Below are 17,537 nucleotides of genomic sequence, written 5' to 3'. Positions count from 1 at the left end.
TAATATATAATATATTATATTTTAATATATTAATATATAATATACTGAAATTCGATTTTATATATTATTAAAATTCGGTTTAAACCGAAATAACGGAAAACCAAACAAAAAATTTTGATTTTCCTAAATTTCAGTTTCGATCTCGATTTTTAAAATTTCGATTTATTCGGTTCGGTTTTTAACCGACTAAACCGAATGCTCACCCATAACACATATATGCACGTATCCATTTCGGCGGAGCCATAAAGATCAGAAGACAGAAACTTGAGCTTGAGATTGAGAGTGTGAGACAAAGATACACGAGGCGCAGGAGGCACTGAGGCAAGAGATAAGGGTTTTTTAGGGCAATGGAGGAGGCGAAGGGAGTGGTGAAGCACATACTACTGGCGAAGTTTAAGGATGACATACCATCCGACAAGATAGAACGAGTCATCAAGGGTTACGCCAATCTCGTCAATCTCATCGAGCCCATGAAAGCCTTCCACTGGTACCTCTCTCTCTCTCTCTCTCTCTCTGTTTGTCTGTTCATGGTTCTTCTTGGTGTTAGGCTCCAGAAAGAATCTTTCACTCGCTAGAATTTTGGCCGAGTTCTTGTCGGCTTACCGGTCTCATTTTCAGCAACGCTATAGCAACTTTAATCTACATAACCTTCATTGTAGTCTATTCTTGCATGTTCCGAACTGCAATTTGAGTTTGAATGAAATGTAGCTCTCTCATATTCGAGATAATCTTACATTGTGATATTATTCTTCTAGTCAATTTAGTAGGACTAGTGCAAGTCGTTTCTAAATTGGGTAAACTACTGCAAATTGAGAATATATTGAATTGGGTTTGGGATTCTTTGTTTCTACTTTGAAGACATACTTGCCGCCCTCCTCAGCATGGGAAAACTATTGTACTTAGCACTTGATTGTTAACAACTTAATTTTATAGGTTTTACTTCAACATATAACCACGAATTTACTTGTCAACTTTTTTGTTGGTCATGGAAACCTTAACAAATTGGTCTTCTCAGTGGTGATGAGGTGAATAATGATGCGAATACATAAAAGAGTATATGAACAAATTAGTGCAGATATCGCTTCCAAGTGAATATCTTCTAATCTGTTAGGGTGTTCCTGGTTTTAGTAGCTAAGAAGAACAAGAAGTGATGTATAGTGAAATATCTACTTTTTCTATATAATTATGAGATAGCATGTATGATCATGGAAAGTTTTTGATATCACTCATATGATCAAAACAGTTCAAATAAAAAGGTGCCCATAGTTTCATGAAATATTTTTTTTTCCTGAAAATGGTAGTTGAATTCTATTAAGGGCCAAGCCCCGCTCCCCCAAAAGTATTCTGTATAGAGCTCTTCAAGGAAAGGAGCGTTCATTCCCTATATCATTGTCATGTATATAATTACACAAGCGTACCAACTACATCTGAGCTAATCATCTGGTTCCAGCAGCTCAAGAGTGTGGGCTTTGTAAGATCAGCCAGGTTGTTTCATAGGCTTGTTCATCTGATTATGGTCTTTTCCACTTTTCCCAGCACAGATTTGAGAGGGGAGGCTTGATCTCTGTCTAGATAGTCTCACACAGGGCCCTGTTTATTAGATATCCTTAAAGTGGTTTTCTGCCATGTAGAAACTAGAAAGATTATGTGGCTAATTCATGTCTTCTATGTTTTCTGTGTATTCATTTACCTAGTTGACATCAGCCGTATTCTACAGTAGTTGAGTTTTTTGCCAAGTGATATTAGCTGTAAAAGAGTTTGCCAGAAGTATGGCCAAGTCCAAGGGGCTACTTCCCCCACCTCTTAACACCATGCATATACAACTCATCATTGCTGGGGTGATGCATGTATCATGTTTGTTCCACACAATTTAAATTTGGTAGAACTCAAAAAGCTACTTAATTTGGTTTTCTAGATTCACCCTAATTGTTATACCGCCTGAAATTTTGGAGGATGCACTAAGGAAAGAGTTGGAGGCAAATATTATGGATCACGTCTACACTAAGGCTTTCTTTTCTCTTGGATGTAACTAGCCTGTCTGTTGAAACTTAGTTGTGATTTAGTAGAAGTTCAAATAAATGTAATATTGGAAGAAATGTCCATACCTATGCAAGCTCTCAGAATATACTTGTGGGATCTCTATTTCACTGAATACTTTCATTTGTTTCCATGTGACAATGGGACATAAATTTTATGCATCACATTTACAAAGCATTAAATCAAACAAAAAACTATGCCTAATTTTGATATTTTTATGTATCATAAGAGAAACGGATCAATTCATTTGGCCAAAAGAACAAAGAAGTTGTGGTATTCATGCATTCATTTTTTAGATGGATCCCTAGGGAGCTGAACACTGTGGCTGATGGTTTTACAAAGTTGGGTGTTCACAGGGAAGGATTGTATAGTGAAAGCTCACTGTGTATGTAAAATTTTGAGGGGGATCTTCTTTTTTATGGGTTGTATCCTCTATGTACATTTTGTCCCTTTTATAAATAAAATTATGGTTATGTTTTCTCAAAAGGCGGGGGGGGGGGGGAATAAATTGCACTAAATCCATTAGCTATGGTTACATTCTCCAGTCAATATCTGTGAGACATCTGATTATGCAAATCAAGATAGGGAAATCATTAATAGTTACTTGAGGAATATGTAAGTTCACCAACCACTACCTTCAGGTTTGTTGAGTAAAGGCTCCTACTTTTTCTTTTATTAGGAGTTAAGGTTCCTACTTGGATGTCCAAAATAAAAATATTTAGCCAATTCATAACATTTTGATTAAATTGGTTATGTTGGCATGTTGGAGTTAGGCTTCATACATTGAACTGCGAAATTTTAGCATGTGATTTTGAAAATAAAACTAAAAATTCATGCCAAAAATAAGAGGGTAGATAGAAAATGAACTCAACTATGGCTAGCTAGTGAAAAAAAAATGATAACAAGAGTAATGAATTTGTAGAGGAAGCAGAAGTTTTTGGTGTCCAAATTCCTAATGTTTTAACCAAGATCTATAGTTTTGAGTTTGTTTTGGGTGTCTGAGAATCTTTGAGTACTCCAGAGGGCATTTCTGACACACTATAACAGTTTATATCAATTCTGAAAGTCTGAGTAATCTGCCCTTGTAATGATGCATTCACAGAGGGTGGATACCCCAAATAAGGTGTACAACACCAATGGAGTATGGCATGCTAATGTTCCCAAGTCGATAGGCTTTCTTACAAACATTGCCCATTCTGGGATCAACCAAAATAATATTAGATGATAAAGAAGCAAAGCCAAAGTTCATTATTAAAGGAACTCAAAATGGTGGTCAGATGGTTGAGAGGCAGTATCGATGAAATATGGCTGTATATGAACTTTTTAAGGGAAGTAAGAAGTTAGGCAAGTAGACTGATGACAAATGCTTCATGAGTACCACCAATAGCAGCAAACGTATTGGTGGATGATCTTGCAAAGAATAGGGCTAACAGGGGAAAATTTTTCTTGGGTCAATTGTTACTTCAAGAAAGTTGAACTATTTAAGGGTTGGGTAGCAGCTGCTGGCCTATAAAGTTGGCTGCTTAGCAAAATTATATGCTACTTGTACTCTAGCAATTTTTATACTCTAATTAACAAAGTTAATATTTATTAAAAAAATTGAATACCCAAATTGTAGTTTCTCCCCATTAACAGGATCCTTGTGCCATTTCTGTCTTCGCTTTAATAAATAACACCACAAAGGCTAAATAAAGAACCATATGATATGATGGATGAAGATGTCAAGCTACAAAGATAAAGGTCAAGGGCTACAATCAGCAGCGGGTTCCAAGATTTGTTGAGATCCTCTTTGGCGGGCGGTGGCGGAAAGTCTGGTTAGTGATGGAAGCTGAAGCGTTGCTGTGGGAGGAAGATAAAGAGGTTGGAGACGATGATGATGATGTGTCCAGAAGACTGCCAGGTGGACAAGAATTATTGGCAGAAGTCGGTGCTGTGTTAGAAGGCGGACCGTCGAACTTTAACCTGTTTGGCTCCAATTTGACATTAAAAAGGGTTTTTTCAAAAATTTTTGAATTTCACCAGTCGGTTTGCCCGAAATACAGACCGTCTTTTGTGGACGTTTTAAAAAAGAATGGTCCACACGTTGCTTCTGGGTCGAACCGGCAAACTGAACCAATCTTCAAGTCTCTCCCACGTGAAGACTTAAAAGGCACATGCGAGGGCTTTAGTAAGGCGATGGGGGACGGAACTAATGATCTATCATCGGCCCCATCGACCCAAGACAGTCGAACTGTCTCGAAGTCTTCGAAGTTGCGGTGGGTTAGGCGCAATACGACGCTACGATAGGTCTAAGGCGGATTGGATGGACGATGATGTAGAGGATGAATGGGTAGACTATGAAGAATTAGATGACGGTTTTCGTTCTGAAGATGGTTCTAGCAGTAAAAGTTACGTAGACACTATTCAGGTCTGCGTGGATAGTGGGGATGATCTTCAAATCGTTTCCCTTTTTGATGAAAAGGAGGACGCAGTTAGAAAGAGATCACAAGGTGGAGAGGTCTTTCACTCAACTACGAACAGAGATGGCGATTTGCGACTAACACCGGCTAGTGGTTTGAAGGGTCTTTCATCTTATCAGGTGGGGAATAGAGGTATCCAAAGGGGTAGCGAACTCATTCCATGCGAGAGACAAGAGCAAGATGATAAGTTGGTGGGTCAGCAGGGGATCCAGGAGGTTACAAAGGATGTTCTGGGTGGGGGTATAAGTACTGTGATGGCTAAGTCAGATACACTTTCGAAGCCTTCCCAACTAGTTAGTACTGAAGCTGGGGATTTGGAGAGGTACCAAATGGATAATGCGCTCTGGAACTCTTGTTACTAAAACGCAAGTCATCCTTTCGTCTTAGCCTTCTAGTAACCTCGAAAACTCAGTTGGTTTCGTTTTTTATGCTAATTTGTGTTTTGTTGGTCCTACAATTTCGTCAGATTCCATCCAAGGCTTCGATTTACCTATGAATTTGCCAAAAGGAGAGATGAGTAGGGGATTAGGAGATGTAGGTGGTGTGAGAGAGATAATGGGAGAGAAAAAAGGGGTGGGTGGGGCTGAGGCTAGGGGTGAAAAAATGCTGGAGACTAAGGAAGGAGCAGGTGCTGATAGAGGGATGGGTACAGAAGGGGAAAAAGAAACCACTAAAAGGATTCAATCCCAAGAAGGTAAGTGTGATGAGGAGGCTGGGTGGGTCTTAGTTAAGGGGAAGGAAGAAAAGAAGGAGACGGGGAATAGTAAAAAAAGCCAAAAAGATCAGAGTGTAAAGGACCTGACGGTGGTTTTGGTTGCTAAAATGGGGTTGAAAGTGGAATAAATTAAGGAAAAGGATTCTCAAAATAAGATAAGTAAAGAGGGGGCAAGAGGAGAAGAAAGCTAAATGAAGTTGAAAAACTCATTAGTGATGTGGAGGGGGATAAGGAGTTTAGTGCTAGGGGAGGGAGAAGGAGAGGGGATCTATAGGCTAGGGCAGGGTTGGGGTCAGTATTTGATGTGATCATGAAGATTATTAGTTGGAATTATTAACAGCTGAACAGAGGAGAAGAGAGGTAGGAGAAGAGAAGAGGAAGAGAGGAGAGAAGAGAGAAGAGAGGAGAGGAGAGAAGAGAGAAGAGAAGAGAAGAGAGATTTGGAGTCTGCTACCGTGCTGGCGGCGTAGGCTTATGTTAATATATATAGGGTGACCATAATTAGAAGGGAAATGACCCTTATGCCCCTACCTAAGTTACAACATAAAAAACAAAAGAAAAATCTGCTTTAATTTGTCCAAATGGACCCTAACTCAGCAGAATACAAACATAATAAATAAAGTTAACATTCCAACACTCCCCCTCAAGTTGGGACATGGATGTCAATCATGCCCAACTTGTCACACAAATTATTATGCCGCACGTGTTGAAGGCCCTTGGTGAAGATGTCTGCAAGTTGTTCCTCTGAACTAACATAAGGAGTGCACACATCTCCGCTCATAAGTTTTTCTCTGATAAAATGCTTGTCCACTTCAATATGTTTTGTTTTATCATGGAGGACTGGATTAGCAGTAATGTTGATAGCAGCCTTGTTGTCACAGTAGAGTGGCATAGGTTTGTTAACTGGAAAACCCAACTCTCCTAACAAATTTTTTATCCACATCATTTCAGCAATTCCATGAGACATAGCTTTGTATTCTGCCTCAGCTCTGGATCTAGCCACCACACTTTGCTTCTTACTTCTCCAGGTGACTAGTTTTCCTCGCACAAAGGTACAATACCCACTGGTAGATTTTCTGTCATCGATTGCCCTTGCCCAATCAGCATTTGTATACACCTCCACTTTCAAATGTCCATGTTTCTGGAAAAGCAAACCAGCTCCTAGGAACTTCTTGAGGTATCTAAGGATTCTTTTTATAGCTTCAAAGTGAGTTGTCTTAGGATTATGCATGAACTGGCTAAGAACACCCACTGCATAGGCAATATCGGGTCTAGTCATAGACAAATATAAGAGTCTCCCTACAAGTCTCTAGAACTTCTTTACATCTTTCAAACACTCCCCCTGACTGTCTCCTAGCTGATGGTTGGGTTCAATGGGTGAATCAATTGGTTTCATTCCCAACTTGCCTCTATCCTCTAATAGATCTAGTACATATTTTCTTTGGGAAATAAAGATGCCCCTTTTGAGCGGGCAACTTCAATTCCAAGAAAATAACATAAGGGGCCTAGATCTTTCACTTCAAATTGAGTGGCTAGGAATTTCTTCAGCTTCTGTATTTCAGTCTTCCAGTTTCTTGTGATTACTATCATCAACATAGACAATTAAAGCTGCAATTTTCCCTTCACCTTTTTTCACAAATAAAGTATGATCTGACTAGCATTGTTTGAACCCCATCTGTTGCACTGCTAAATGAAACCTATTAAACCAGACCCGAGGTGATTGCTTCAACCCATATAAAGATTTTTTTAACTTGCACACCTTCTACTCACTACCTTTGGCACAAAAATCTAGAGGTTGAGTCATGTAAACCTCTTCCTCTAGGTCACCATTCAAGAATGCATTCTTGATATCCAACTGATGAAGTTCCCAATCAAGGTTAGCTGCCAGTGAGAGGAGGATTCTGATTGAATTCATCTTGGCTACTGAAGCCAAGGTTTCTGCATAGTCTATTCCATACACTTGTGTAAACCCTTTGGCCACTAATCTAGCTTTGTATCTTTCTACTGAACCATCAACTCTATGCTTTACTGTGAATACCCACTTGCAACCCACTGGTTCCTTCCCTTCAAGAAGATCCACCAACTCCAGGTGCCATTTTTGTGTAAGGCATTAATTTCTTCCTTCATTGTATCTGTCCATTCAGATTTGGATAAAGCTTCTGCCACATTCTTAGGAATAAAGACACTGTCAATAGAGAAAAGGAATGCACGGTATGAAGGTGAAATATGATCATAGGACACAAAGTGAGAGATAGGATGATTAGTAGTATAAGACCTAACATCCTTTCTCTTAGCAATAGGAAATCAAGATCATTAACAACAGGAGGATCAATGTTAAGAGATTGAAGCATATCAATGGGAACAAGTGTACCTGGCTGATGAGGAGGATCTATCTCTGGAGAGTCTGATGATATTGGTTGCATAGTTTCAGGTTCCACGGCTCTTGAACTTTGCTAGCTCTTATGGTGGCGAAGAAAGACCCGAAATGGAGAAGGGTCGGGAAGAGGAGGTAGTTGAACCTGAGTGTGTTTCTCCTCGACCCTACTCTCCCCTTGAAGAGAAACCGAGAAGGGTTGACTCTCAAAGAATGATACATCCATGGAGACATAGTACTTGCGTGAAGCAGGATCGTAGCAGCGGCAACCCTTTTGAGATAACGGATAACCAAGAAAAACACAAGGAGTGGCACGGGGATCGAGTTTTCCGTGAGTAGGAGACAAGTCATGAACGAAGCAACGACACCCAAAGGCACGCATTGGAATGGGGGACAACGGAGTTGTAGGAAACAAGAGTTGATATGGGGCCTTATACTCTAGTAATCGAGATGGCATACGGTCGATGATATATGCAACACACATAACAACATTCATCCAAAAACGTTTCGGAACATTCATATGAAGTAATAAACCACGAGCTACCTCAAGTAGGTGACGATTTTTCCTTTTAGCAACACCATTTTGTTGAGGTGTCCTGGCACAAGAGCTTCGATGAAGAGATCCACATGAAGCAAAGAACTCCGTGAGATCCACATGAAGGAAAGAACTTCGTGACATCACTATGGAAGTACTTTTTTGCATTGTCTGACTGGAAAATGTGAATTTCAGTTTGAAATTGAGTGAAAACCATTCGTTGAAAGTTTTTCACAATCTTTGGCACTTCTTCTCTAGATTGCATAGGATACACCCAAGTATATCTAGAGTAATCATCGATCAAAGTAATGAAATATTTATATCCAGTCTTAGTAGGTAGAGAAATAGGGCCCCAAACATCAGAATAGACAATATGAAAAGGAAAGGAATTTCTACAATGTTTGCTCAATTGGCATGTATGACACTGCAATTTACTAACTAACAAAGACTTAAACAACTCAGGAAACATAAGTTTTAAAGACTCAAGCGAAAGGTGACCAAGATGATTATGCCACAAGTAGGCATGACTTTCACTAGAAGAACTTAAAGACTCTATAGCTACAAGACCAACTTTATTCTCCAACACGTAGAGGCCATCCACCATGCTTCCTCTACCAATCGTCTTCCTCGAGGTCAAATCATGAAATACACACGAATAAGGAAATGTCACTGAACAATTCAAGGAATGAGTAATACTGCTAATGGAAAGTAAATTGATAGATAATTTAGGAACATGCAACACATTAGAGAGGGCAAGACCAAGAGGAAGGGAGATGGTTCCTTGACCGGCTATGGCGGAATAAGACCCATCAACCAGTCTCACCCTATCTCTCCTAGAGAGGAGGTTATATGTTTGAAATAAATTTGACTTACCAGTCATGTGGTTTGAGGCTCCAGAGTCAATTATCCAAGGGGAATCAGATGTATGAACGCATGGAAGGCAGTGGCAGTGTTACCTGATGTAGACACAAAGGAAGTAGGAGTAGGGCCAGAATCTATCTAGCGAAGTGTCCTACCATATAATTCCAAGTGGTCACGAAAGGAGTTGATGATCTCTTCCTTGGGGTCAGAACTAGAGTGTCGCTCTTGGGGTACCATGGGACTAGTCTCTTAAGATGCCACATTTGCTGAGTTATATTTCTTCTGACTCTGTTGGGTTGGCTTCTTACTCGGATCAGACTTCTTACTCAATTCCTGAGCCCATTTTGGCTTGCCATGAAGATCCCAACATGTGTCTTTAGTGTGCCTGGATTTTTGACAGTGAGTGCACCAAAGTTTGCCTTTGTCATCCACTCTCTTTTGTGAATCTCCCTTTTTAAAAGAACCTCCAACATTTGAACTTGTACCCCCTCGAATAGCTAGTGCAATCGGTTCCCCTTCTGTACAATTCATCACACTTCTTCTACTTTCTTCAAACTGAACTAGGGTATAAACTTCTTGGACTGAAGGTAGGTTCTTACTTCCTAAGGTTTGTACTCTCATGGACTCATATGTAGGATTCAGCCCCAAAAGAAAGGCAAATACCCATTGCTGGGAAACAAGTGATTTGTAGGCCTTTGCATCCTCATCGTACTTCCAATTCACATTTTGATAATGATCTAGTTCCTTCCAAATTGATGTTGTCTGAATAGTACACCGAGACTCCTCTCCCCTTGCTTGCAAGTGGAGGATTCTGCTTGCAATTGATATATCTTTGCATAGTGTCTCGGTTTTGAATAAATAGATTTTGCTTGTTCCCATATTTCATGAGCTGTTTCAGCCCACACAAAAGTCTTCCTTACTTGTGGCAGCATGGAAACCAAGAGCCATGACATCACCATGCTATTTTCTTGGGCCCATCTGTCATGTTCAACACTACCAATCTTTGGTTCCTTGGTTTTACCATTAATATACCCAATTTTTCCTCTAGCAGTAATATAAAGTTTAATTCCCCTAGACCATTCAAGATAGTTCAGTCCATCAAAGGGGATTACAGCCATGGGGAAACTCATATCCATCCCCCCACTCATTCCATTTTGACGTCCTGAAATTCTTGAAGTTGCAGAATTCTCAAAGGACATGATTCAAACACCTTTCAGACCTTACACACACCTTATGATCCATCCTATCACCAAACAAACAGTCCTAGAAACACCAAGGATGAAGCCCACATGCACACATTTCAATCTAGACACAATCTGACCACAAACCAGCCTAGATTGTCCAAAAAAGGCAAGATTTTAGGGTGATCTCAGAGTTGATCTGACCTAGCAGTCACACTCCACCAACTTCTAGACACCCTAAACACATCAATTGCTAGGAGGGGTCATAAACCAGTATGGTTACACCACAAGGGTTAAAAGATCAGGTCATCCACGACCTACAGATCTGAATTCTCAGACATGGGATCACACGATCCATAAAAAAAGAGGTTTGAACTTCACAGCTTCTCAGAAAACATTCAGCAGTCTGAAGTCATATAGTTTCTTCTTGGTACGCGACCAAGGAAAAGGAAAAAAACACTAAAAAAAATCTGTACTAGTCGTAGGTCTGCACTTTTTTTATCTCAATTGAAGAAGACAGCAAGTTGAAGCTTGTTCGATCTGCTCGCAGGCCTAGCAGAACCACTCTGATACCATATTAACAGCCGAACAAAGGAGAAGAGAGGTAGGAGAAGAGAAGAGGAAGAGAGGAGAGAAGAGAAGAGAGAGATTTGGAGTCCGCTACAGTGCTGCTACAGTATTGGCAGTGCCAGCTTATATTAATATATATAGGGCGACTATAAGTAGAAGGGAAAGGACCCTTATGCCCCTACTTAAGTTACAACAAAAAAAACAAAAGAAAAAACTGCTTTAATTTGTCCAAATTGACCCTAACTCAGCAGAATACAAACATAATAAATAAAGTTAACATTCCAACAGGAGTGTAAGGGGATTAGGAAAAGCCACAAAAAGAGGAGTAGTTAAAGAGGTGTTGCTGAAGGAGAGACCGGATTTCGTTCTAATTCAAAAATCCAAAATGCAGGAAGTAGACAAGAAGTGGATAAGAAGCTTGTGGGGAGAGAGGAATATTAATTGGAGCTTCGCTCCCTCTTGGGGTGCATCGGGGGGCATTATAACAATGTGGAGAGAAGAAGTAGTCCAATGTTTGGAAGAATTGGTAGGCCGTTTCTCAGTTTCTATGGGACAAACTCATATAAAGAAAGGAAGAAATTATGGGAGGAGCTTGAGGACATTAGGGGTCTCAAGGATGGACCTTGGTGTTTAGGGGGAGACTTCAATGTAGTAAGGTTTGTGAGTGAGACAACCATAGGTAGACAAAGAACTACAATGAGTATGAGAAAGTTCAATTCTTTTATTGAAGCTTTTGAGTTAAGAGATATTCCTTTGGGGCAATCCTGTTATACTTGGTCAAACCTTCAAACATCCCCTATTCTTTCCAAGTTTGATAGGTTTTTAGTTTCACCTGACTGGGAAGAGCATTGGCCAGGGATAATTGGGAGAAATTTACCAAGAATCACCTCAGATCATTGGCCTATCTGTTTGTTTGAGAGAATCGGTGATGGTGGCTCAACTCCATTCAGATTTGAAAATATGTGGCTTACTCATCCGGGATTTAAAGAGAAAGTCAAAGTTTGGTGGAATAGTATGGCTGTACCTACAATGTGGGAAGGACAAAAGTTCCTAAAGAAGCTTCAATTGTTGAAACAAGAAATCAAGGAGTGGAATAGGGAGAAGTTTGGGAGATTGGAGGAGAAGAAAGCTGATATGATTTATAAGATAAAGGCATTAGATAAAAAAGAGGTAGAAGGAGTTCTAGTTGAAGGTGAAAAGGAGCGGAGATGGAACTTGAAGAAAGAGTTAGGGGAGACCTTATTGAGAGAGGAGATATGCTGGAAGCAAAAGTCAAGAGAGAGATGGATCGAAGAAGGAGATGGAAATACAAAATTCTTCCATGCCATTGCAAATGGAAGGAGAAAGAAGTGGGGGAAAACGAGATCACGGACTAAGAGGAGATTGCTAAAACATTCTCAGAGCATTTTAGGTCTATTTATAGAAGACCCTTAATTGAAAGGTGGAGGATTGAAGGCATTGTTTGGGAGACTTTGGAGGAGTCTGAAGTCCAACTTCTGGAAAAAAGGTTTGAAGAGGGGGAGATTAAGGAAGCAATCTTTTCTATGAATAGATCAAAATCACCAGGACCAGATGGTTTCACAATGGCTTTTTATTAAGATTATTGGGACATAGTTAAAGGAGATTTGATCAGAGTGTTTAATGAATTTCATAGGAGAGGGGTGATAAGTCCGGGACTGAATTCTACTTTTTTAGCTTTAATCCCAAAGAAGAACAATGCCAACCAACCAGTTGATTTCATGGCAATAAGTCTAGTCACTAGTATTTATAAGGTGATAGCAAAGGTGTTGTCTCTGAGGATTAAAATGGTGATCTCCCCAATCGTTTCTCAAGCTCAAGGGGCCTTTGTGCAAGATAGACAGATTATTGATCAGATCTTAATTGCCAATGAATGCGTGGAGGCTCAAAAGAGATTAAAGAGAAAGGGAGTGGCTATCAAACTGGATCTGGAAAAAGCCTATGACTTAGTGGATTGGAACTTCTTGATTGAAATTATGAGGAAATGTGGATTTGGAAATTTGTGGTGTAAATGGATCATGGGATTTCTACAAACTAGTCACTTTTCAGTAATGGTTAATGGGACAGTGTATGATCTCTTTGAAGGATTTCATGGACTTAGGCAGGGTGGCCCTCTTTCTCCTTTTCTATTTACTCTAATTGCTGAAGCCCTAAGCAAATTGATTTCAAAAACAAATGGTGTGCAATTATTTAGGGGATGGCCAGTTGGGAGGGATAATGTGCTAGTCACTCATTTACAGTTTGTAGACGATATTCTTATTTTTTGTGATGGAGAAAACAGAGAGGGAGTGGAAAATTTGAGGTTGGTTGTGAAACTCTTTGAGAGGATGTCTAATTTGAGGATTAATTGGTCAAAGAGTATTGGTTGGAATTAATATTTAAGAGGATCAAGTGAGAGATCTGGAAAATTCCCTAGGCTGCAAGAAAGGTGAGTGGCCAATGAAATATTTGGGTTTACCCCTTGGAGATAACCATAGGTCTGCTAGCTTTTGGTCTCTGGTAGTGGAAAGGATTGAGAAATGGTTGGCACGGCATGGAAAAGGAACTATATCTCATTGTGGGGGTGGGGTGGGGGGGGGAGAATAACCCTAATTAAATCCACTTTAGCAAATCTCCCAGTGTACTACATGTCAGTGTTTAGGATGCCACAAGGGATAGTGAGGAAAATTGAAAAAATCATGAGGGATTTTCTCTGGGAGCATGGGGAAAAGAAGGATCATTTGGTTAGTTGGGAAAAGGTGAGGAAATTGAAAGAGGAAGGGGGTTTGGGAATAGGGAACGTTAGACTCAAGAATCAGGTTTTGCTTAGCAAATGGCTTTGGAGGTTTCCAAAAGAAAGTGAGAAATTATGGCACAAAGTGTTTGCAAGCATTCATGGCATGTCGAGCAACGGATGGGATGCTAGATGTCTCCGTAGGGCTAACTTGGCTGCTCCCTGGAAGGCCATCCATGATGTTCTCCCTACATTCCTAAATTTTATCAGGTATGACTTGTCTACTGGTAGAAAAATCAAATTTTGGGAAGATGTGTGGATCGGGGATATTCCTTTGGGTGAGAAATTTCCTTCTCTTTATGACTTGCCCAGGTTTAAAAGTAAGCCTATTTCTGAGTTCCTAAGCCAACCATCTCACCTTCCAGGGTTGAATTGGAACTTTGGGTTTAACAAGAACCTTAGAGAGTCTGAACTTCTTGTAGTGTCCAAGCTGTTAGGATTGTTGAGTTCAGTTTGTTTGGGGGAAGGTGGGTCGGATTCTAGAATTTGGGGTCCTAATGCCTAAGGGTCCTTTTCTTGTAAATCCTTTCTACATTCGATGGTTGTCACACAATCTTCTCATTTTCCAGTCAAAGAAATTTGGTGCCCTCCTATCCCCCCTAAAGTCCGTGCTTTTTGTTGGGAAGTTTCTCATGATTGTATTAACACTTTTGATGTACTTCAAAGGAAAAGACCAAACTGGTGCTTGTCTCCTAACTGGTGTGTCCTGTGTAAATTGAATGGTGAGACTGTTTTCCACCTTCTTATATCTTGCCCTTTTGTCAATTATATTTGGAATTGGTTTACTTCCCTTTTTGGGTGCAGGTGGTCCTCTCTTGACAGGGTGGAAGGCTTATTCAACCCTAATGGTATCAGTGGTATGACAAGGAGGGGAAGGATTCTTTGGAGATGCACTAGAGCAGCAATACTTTGGACCATCTGGGAGGAAAGAAACAATAGAATATTTGAAAGTAAAGAAAAATGCAAGGAAGCTTTAATTGAAACAATAACATTGAGGGTGGCTCATTGGGTAAAAAGTTTGAAGCTGTTTCAGCTTTCAAGGTTGAAGATTTTTTCAGGGTTTGGGGACTTATTGCTGCTTCATCATCTATGAGACGACAGTTCGTTGAGATTTGGTCCCCTCCAACAGAGGGTTGGAAGAAGCTAAATTTTGATGGAAGTTGTGTGGGTAACCCAAGCCCTTCAGGTATTGGGGGGGCCATTAGAAATGAAAATGGTTCTATCATTGCCCTTTACTCCAGTCCTGTGGAGGTAGGTGATGTGACAAGGGCAGAGTTTCTAGTTGCAGTATATGGGGTTGAGAAGGCTAAAGAGTTGGGGATCAATAGACTGATCATCGGGGAGATTGAAAAACTATGATAAAATGGTTGCAGAAAGGGGAAGGGGTGACATGGCAGTTGAAGAATGAATTCAGAAGATTTAAATGGATGTAAAGGAACTTGTCAATTCAGGTGGGATCGGTAAGGAGATCTGCCAACAGTTTGGCAGATAGCTTAGCAAAGCAAGGGGTTCACAGAACAGATGTGTTTTGGGCACACTTGTAATTCTGTACTGGGTCAGCTTACTATGCTGAGTTCTTTTGTAACTTATTGTCGTATCCTAAAGTATTTTAATCAATAAAAGTTTCAAAGTTATTGATAAAAAAAGCCCTTATTAATTATTATCTGATAAAGAAAGTGAAATAAGAAGAGAAGTTTTAGGAAGTTATGATGTTTTAAGATTTACGATCTTTAGGATTTGATTATAGTTAATAAATAAGTGCTTATAGCAAGGCAATCAATATTATCAGGTAATGAAACTGTTACCTATCACAAAATAAATAAATAAATAAAGTGAAGGGAATATCATTTTGGCTTTGATTGGTGGAAACCACAATCTTAAAGTTTGTTCTTATGAAAAGTTATTGACCCCCCTGTGTAGGGACTTTTGATCTAGAGTAGCTTTTGTAGTAATTAGTAAATCTTCTGATAATATCATCTCATACTGTGGAGCTGTGTAGGTTGTTTTGTGAAATATATCATTGTCATATGTCGGAACATATGCCTTTCTTTAAATTGCATAGGATGAGGCACAAAATTCACTCATATATGTTCTTATTTGCCACTATGCTTATCTGTAGTTCTTGAGACTCACCAAGGCTGGTGAATATATTTGATAGGGCTTTATTCATATAATATTAATATGTAGAGCATCATAAACCAAATTCTATTTTTATATCTGCTAAGATAGAAGGAAAGAAATGAAGAGTTTTGAGAATTCTAAAAAAGGGCCCAGTGCACGAGGCTCCAGCCAATGTGGGGTCTGGGGAGGGATAAATGTGCGCAGCCTTACCCCTGCACATAGGCTGTTTCCAAGATTTGAGCCCTGGTCACCCAGGTTGTAATGGAGCAACACAACTGTTGTGCCAAGGCCCACCTTCTTTTGAGAATTCTCTCTACCAAAATTAAATTTTGCCTTGAGAAAAAGGATCATATGTTGTCTTGCTTCCAATATTTTGGGTGCTGTTTATTGAACAGGGGCAAGGATGTGAGTGCGGAGAACATGCATCAAGGCTTTACCCATGTATTTGAGTCAACTTTTGAGAGTATGGAAGGTGTAGCAGAGTATGTTGCACATCCAGCCCATGTTGAATTTGCTAATGAGTTCCTGCCATGCTTGGAAAAAGTCGTTGTTATTGACTACAAACCAACAACTGTTTGTCTCTGAATTGGAGGGTGATATGCTTTTCCTTCTCTGAGTCCTTTCCCTGTATCAAAATTTCTAGTAGAAACTATCATTTTAAGGCATCTTTTGTTTGTTATTTAGTTAAATACATCTTACCATCTATTGTAAGATCTAAGATGTACTGTCTTGCTATATGTTCAGATGCAATGTTCAACTGTTGTTACAACACCCTAATAAAATAACAGTGGGGTGCTGCCATCCCCCTTATATCTAATTATGTTACTGACTAAATGGATAGCATATCAGGCCAGGGTCATTACCCAATGTTGTTCCTGGCTATTTGGGGTCTTGCGGAATGACCACTTTTGGTAAAATCTCAGGCTGACAAGCATGAGTATGCAAGTTCGAGTTTAAGCACAGCTACTGTGTATAAAATGTTGAAGTTTATACTAGAAATTTAGAATGCAGTCCACTCTGATTGGTTATTGCAGAAATCTATGGTTGAATCCCTTGGAGGGGAGTTGGGGTTTGGGAACATTATCCTGTTGTATAGCCCATTCTCCAAGGTGGAAAATTTTAATGCGCAATCATGCATACAATCATTTTATGGCAAGACTAGAGAATAGTTATATAATGACATGCCATTACAATATGCATCGAGTTGTTAGGTCGATGATTGTATACTATGATACATCCATTTTATAGTTCTCTCTTATTATAAAAATCATCTTTGGCAAATTATTGTTAGATTAATGGATTTAATAGATCATCATGAATGTACATTATAGTTTTTTCTTACAATGAAAATCATTTAATACATATAAAAAGTTTTCTTTTTTATAATTTTAAGATTTTTTTTTTGTCATTTATGGTGAATGTCATGATCACCGCCATAAGTCTAGGCCCGTATAAGATCCTAATACAATAGGATATTTTGAACCTTGCTTCCCACCCCGTTTGTTCACTCAAAAATGTGCAGTTCCAATTTCTTTAGTTTCGGAATTGCCAAAAACATGCTTTATACTTCTATACTATATTATAAAGAGATTAGGTTCCACGTCAACACTCCTCTTCTATCATTCTCCCTTTTCTTTTCTCTCCTTTCTCCCTTGTCCATTTCCAGTTCTCTCATTGAATCTCTCTTCCCTAGTTAGACCTCTCATTTTGCCACGTCAGCAGCCTCTCAACCAATCTCAAAGATTCACAATCGTGAAATGGAGGGGAACTTGCCAAAAACCAGTTACGTAGAGGTAAAGTATTCATTCATTCGTTCTTCTTCTACCCTTTCCCAAACAACAGTCCTTTTCCCCTATTTCGTACTGTCGAATTTGTTTTTGGAGTTGGAAGGAG

General features: G+C 39.5%; 1 protein-coding gene across 2 annotated transcripts; it reads left to right on the top strand.

The window, feature by feature from the left end:
* Positions 1-238: 238 nt before the first annotated feature.
* On the top strand, positions 239-16,461 carry HS1 (heat stable protein 1). Of its 2 annotated transcripts, none has more exons than XM_010272568.3 (2): positions 239-487; positions 16,040-16,461. In XM_010272568.3, exons 1-2 carry the CDS (start codon positions 348-350, stop codon positions 16,227-16,229), a joined length of 330 nt encoding a protein of 109 aa, XP_010270870.1. In that variant the 5' UTR covers positions 239-347; the 3' UTR covers positions 16,230-16,461. The 2 variants fall into 2 exon arrangements, with proteins under 2 accessions (XP_010270870.1, XP_088758283.1); XM_088902157.1 differs by lacking the exon at positions 239-487 and adding an exon at positions 4,216-4,818.
* The last annotated feature ends 1,076 nt before the right edge of the window (positions 16,462-17,537 follow it).

The sequence above is a fragment of the Nelumbo nucifera genome, chromosome 3 (assembly GCF_055504915.1).
Source record: "Nelumbo nucifera cultivar China Antique chromosome 3, China Antique-T2T, whole genome shotgun sequence".
Lineage (NCBI taxonomy): Eukaryota > Viridiplantae > Streptophyta > Magnoliopsida > Proteales > Nelumbonaceae > Nelumbo > Nelumbo nucifera.
This window is presented reverse-complemented; position numbering and strand designations above follow the sequence as displayed.

Bases quoted from the DNA above. Each gene is read 5' to 3' on its own strand.
- HS1 (XM_088902157.1), top strand. From the start codon at position 4,229: ATGATCTATCATCGGCCCCATCGACCCAAGACAGTCGAACTGTCTCGA. The intron at 4,819-16,039 runs GTACCAAATGGA...TTTATTGAACAG, and splicing joins GAAGCTGGGGATTTGGAGAG to GGGCAAGGATGTGAGTGCGG.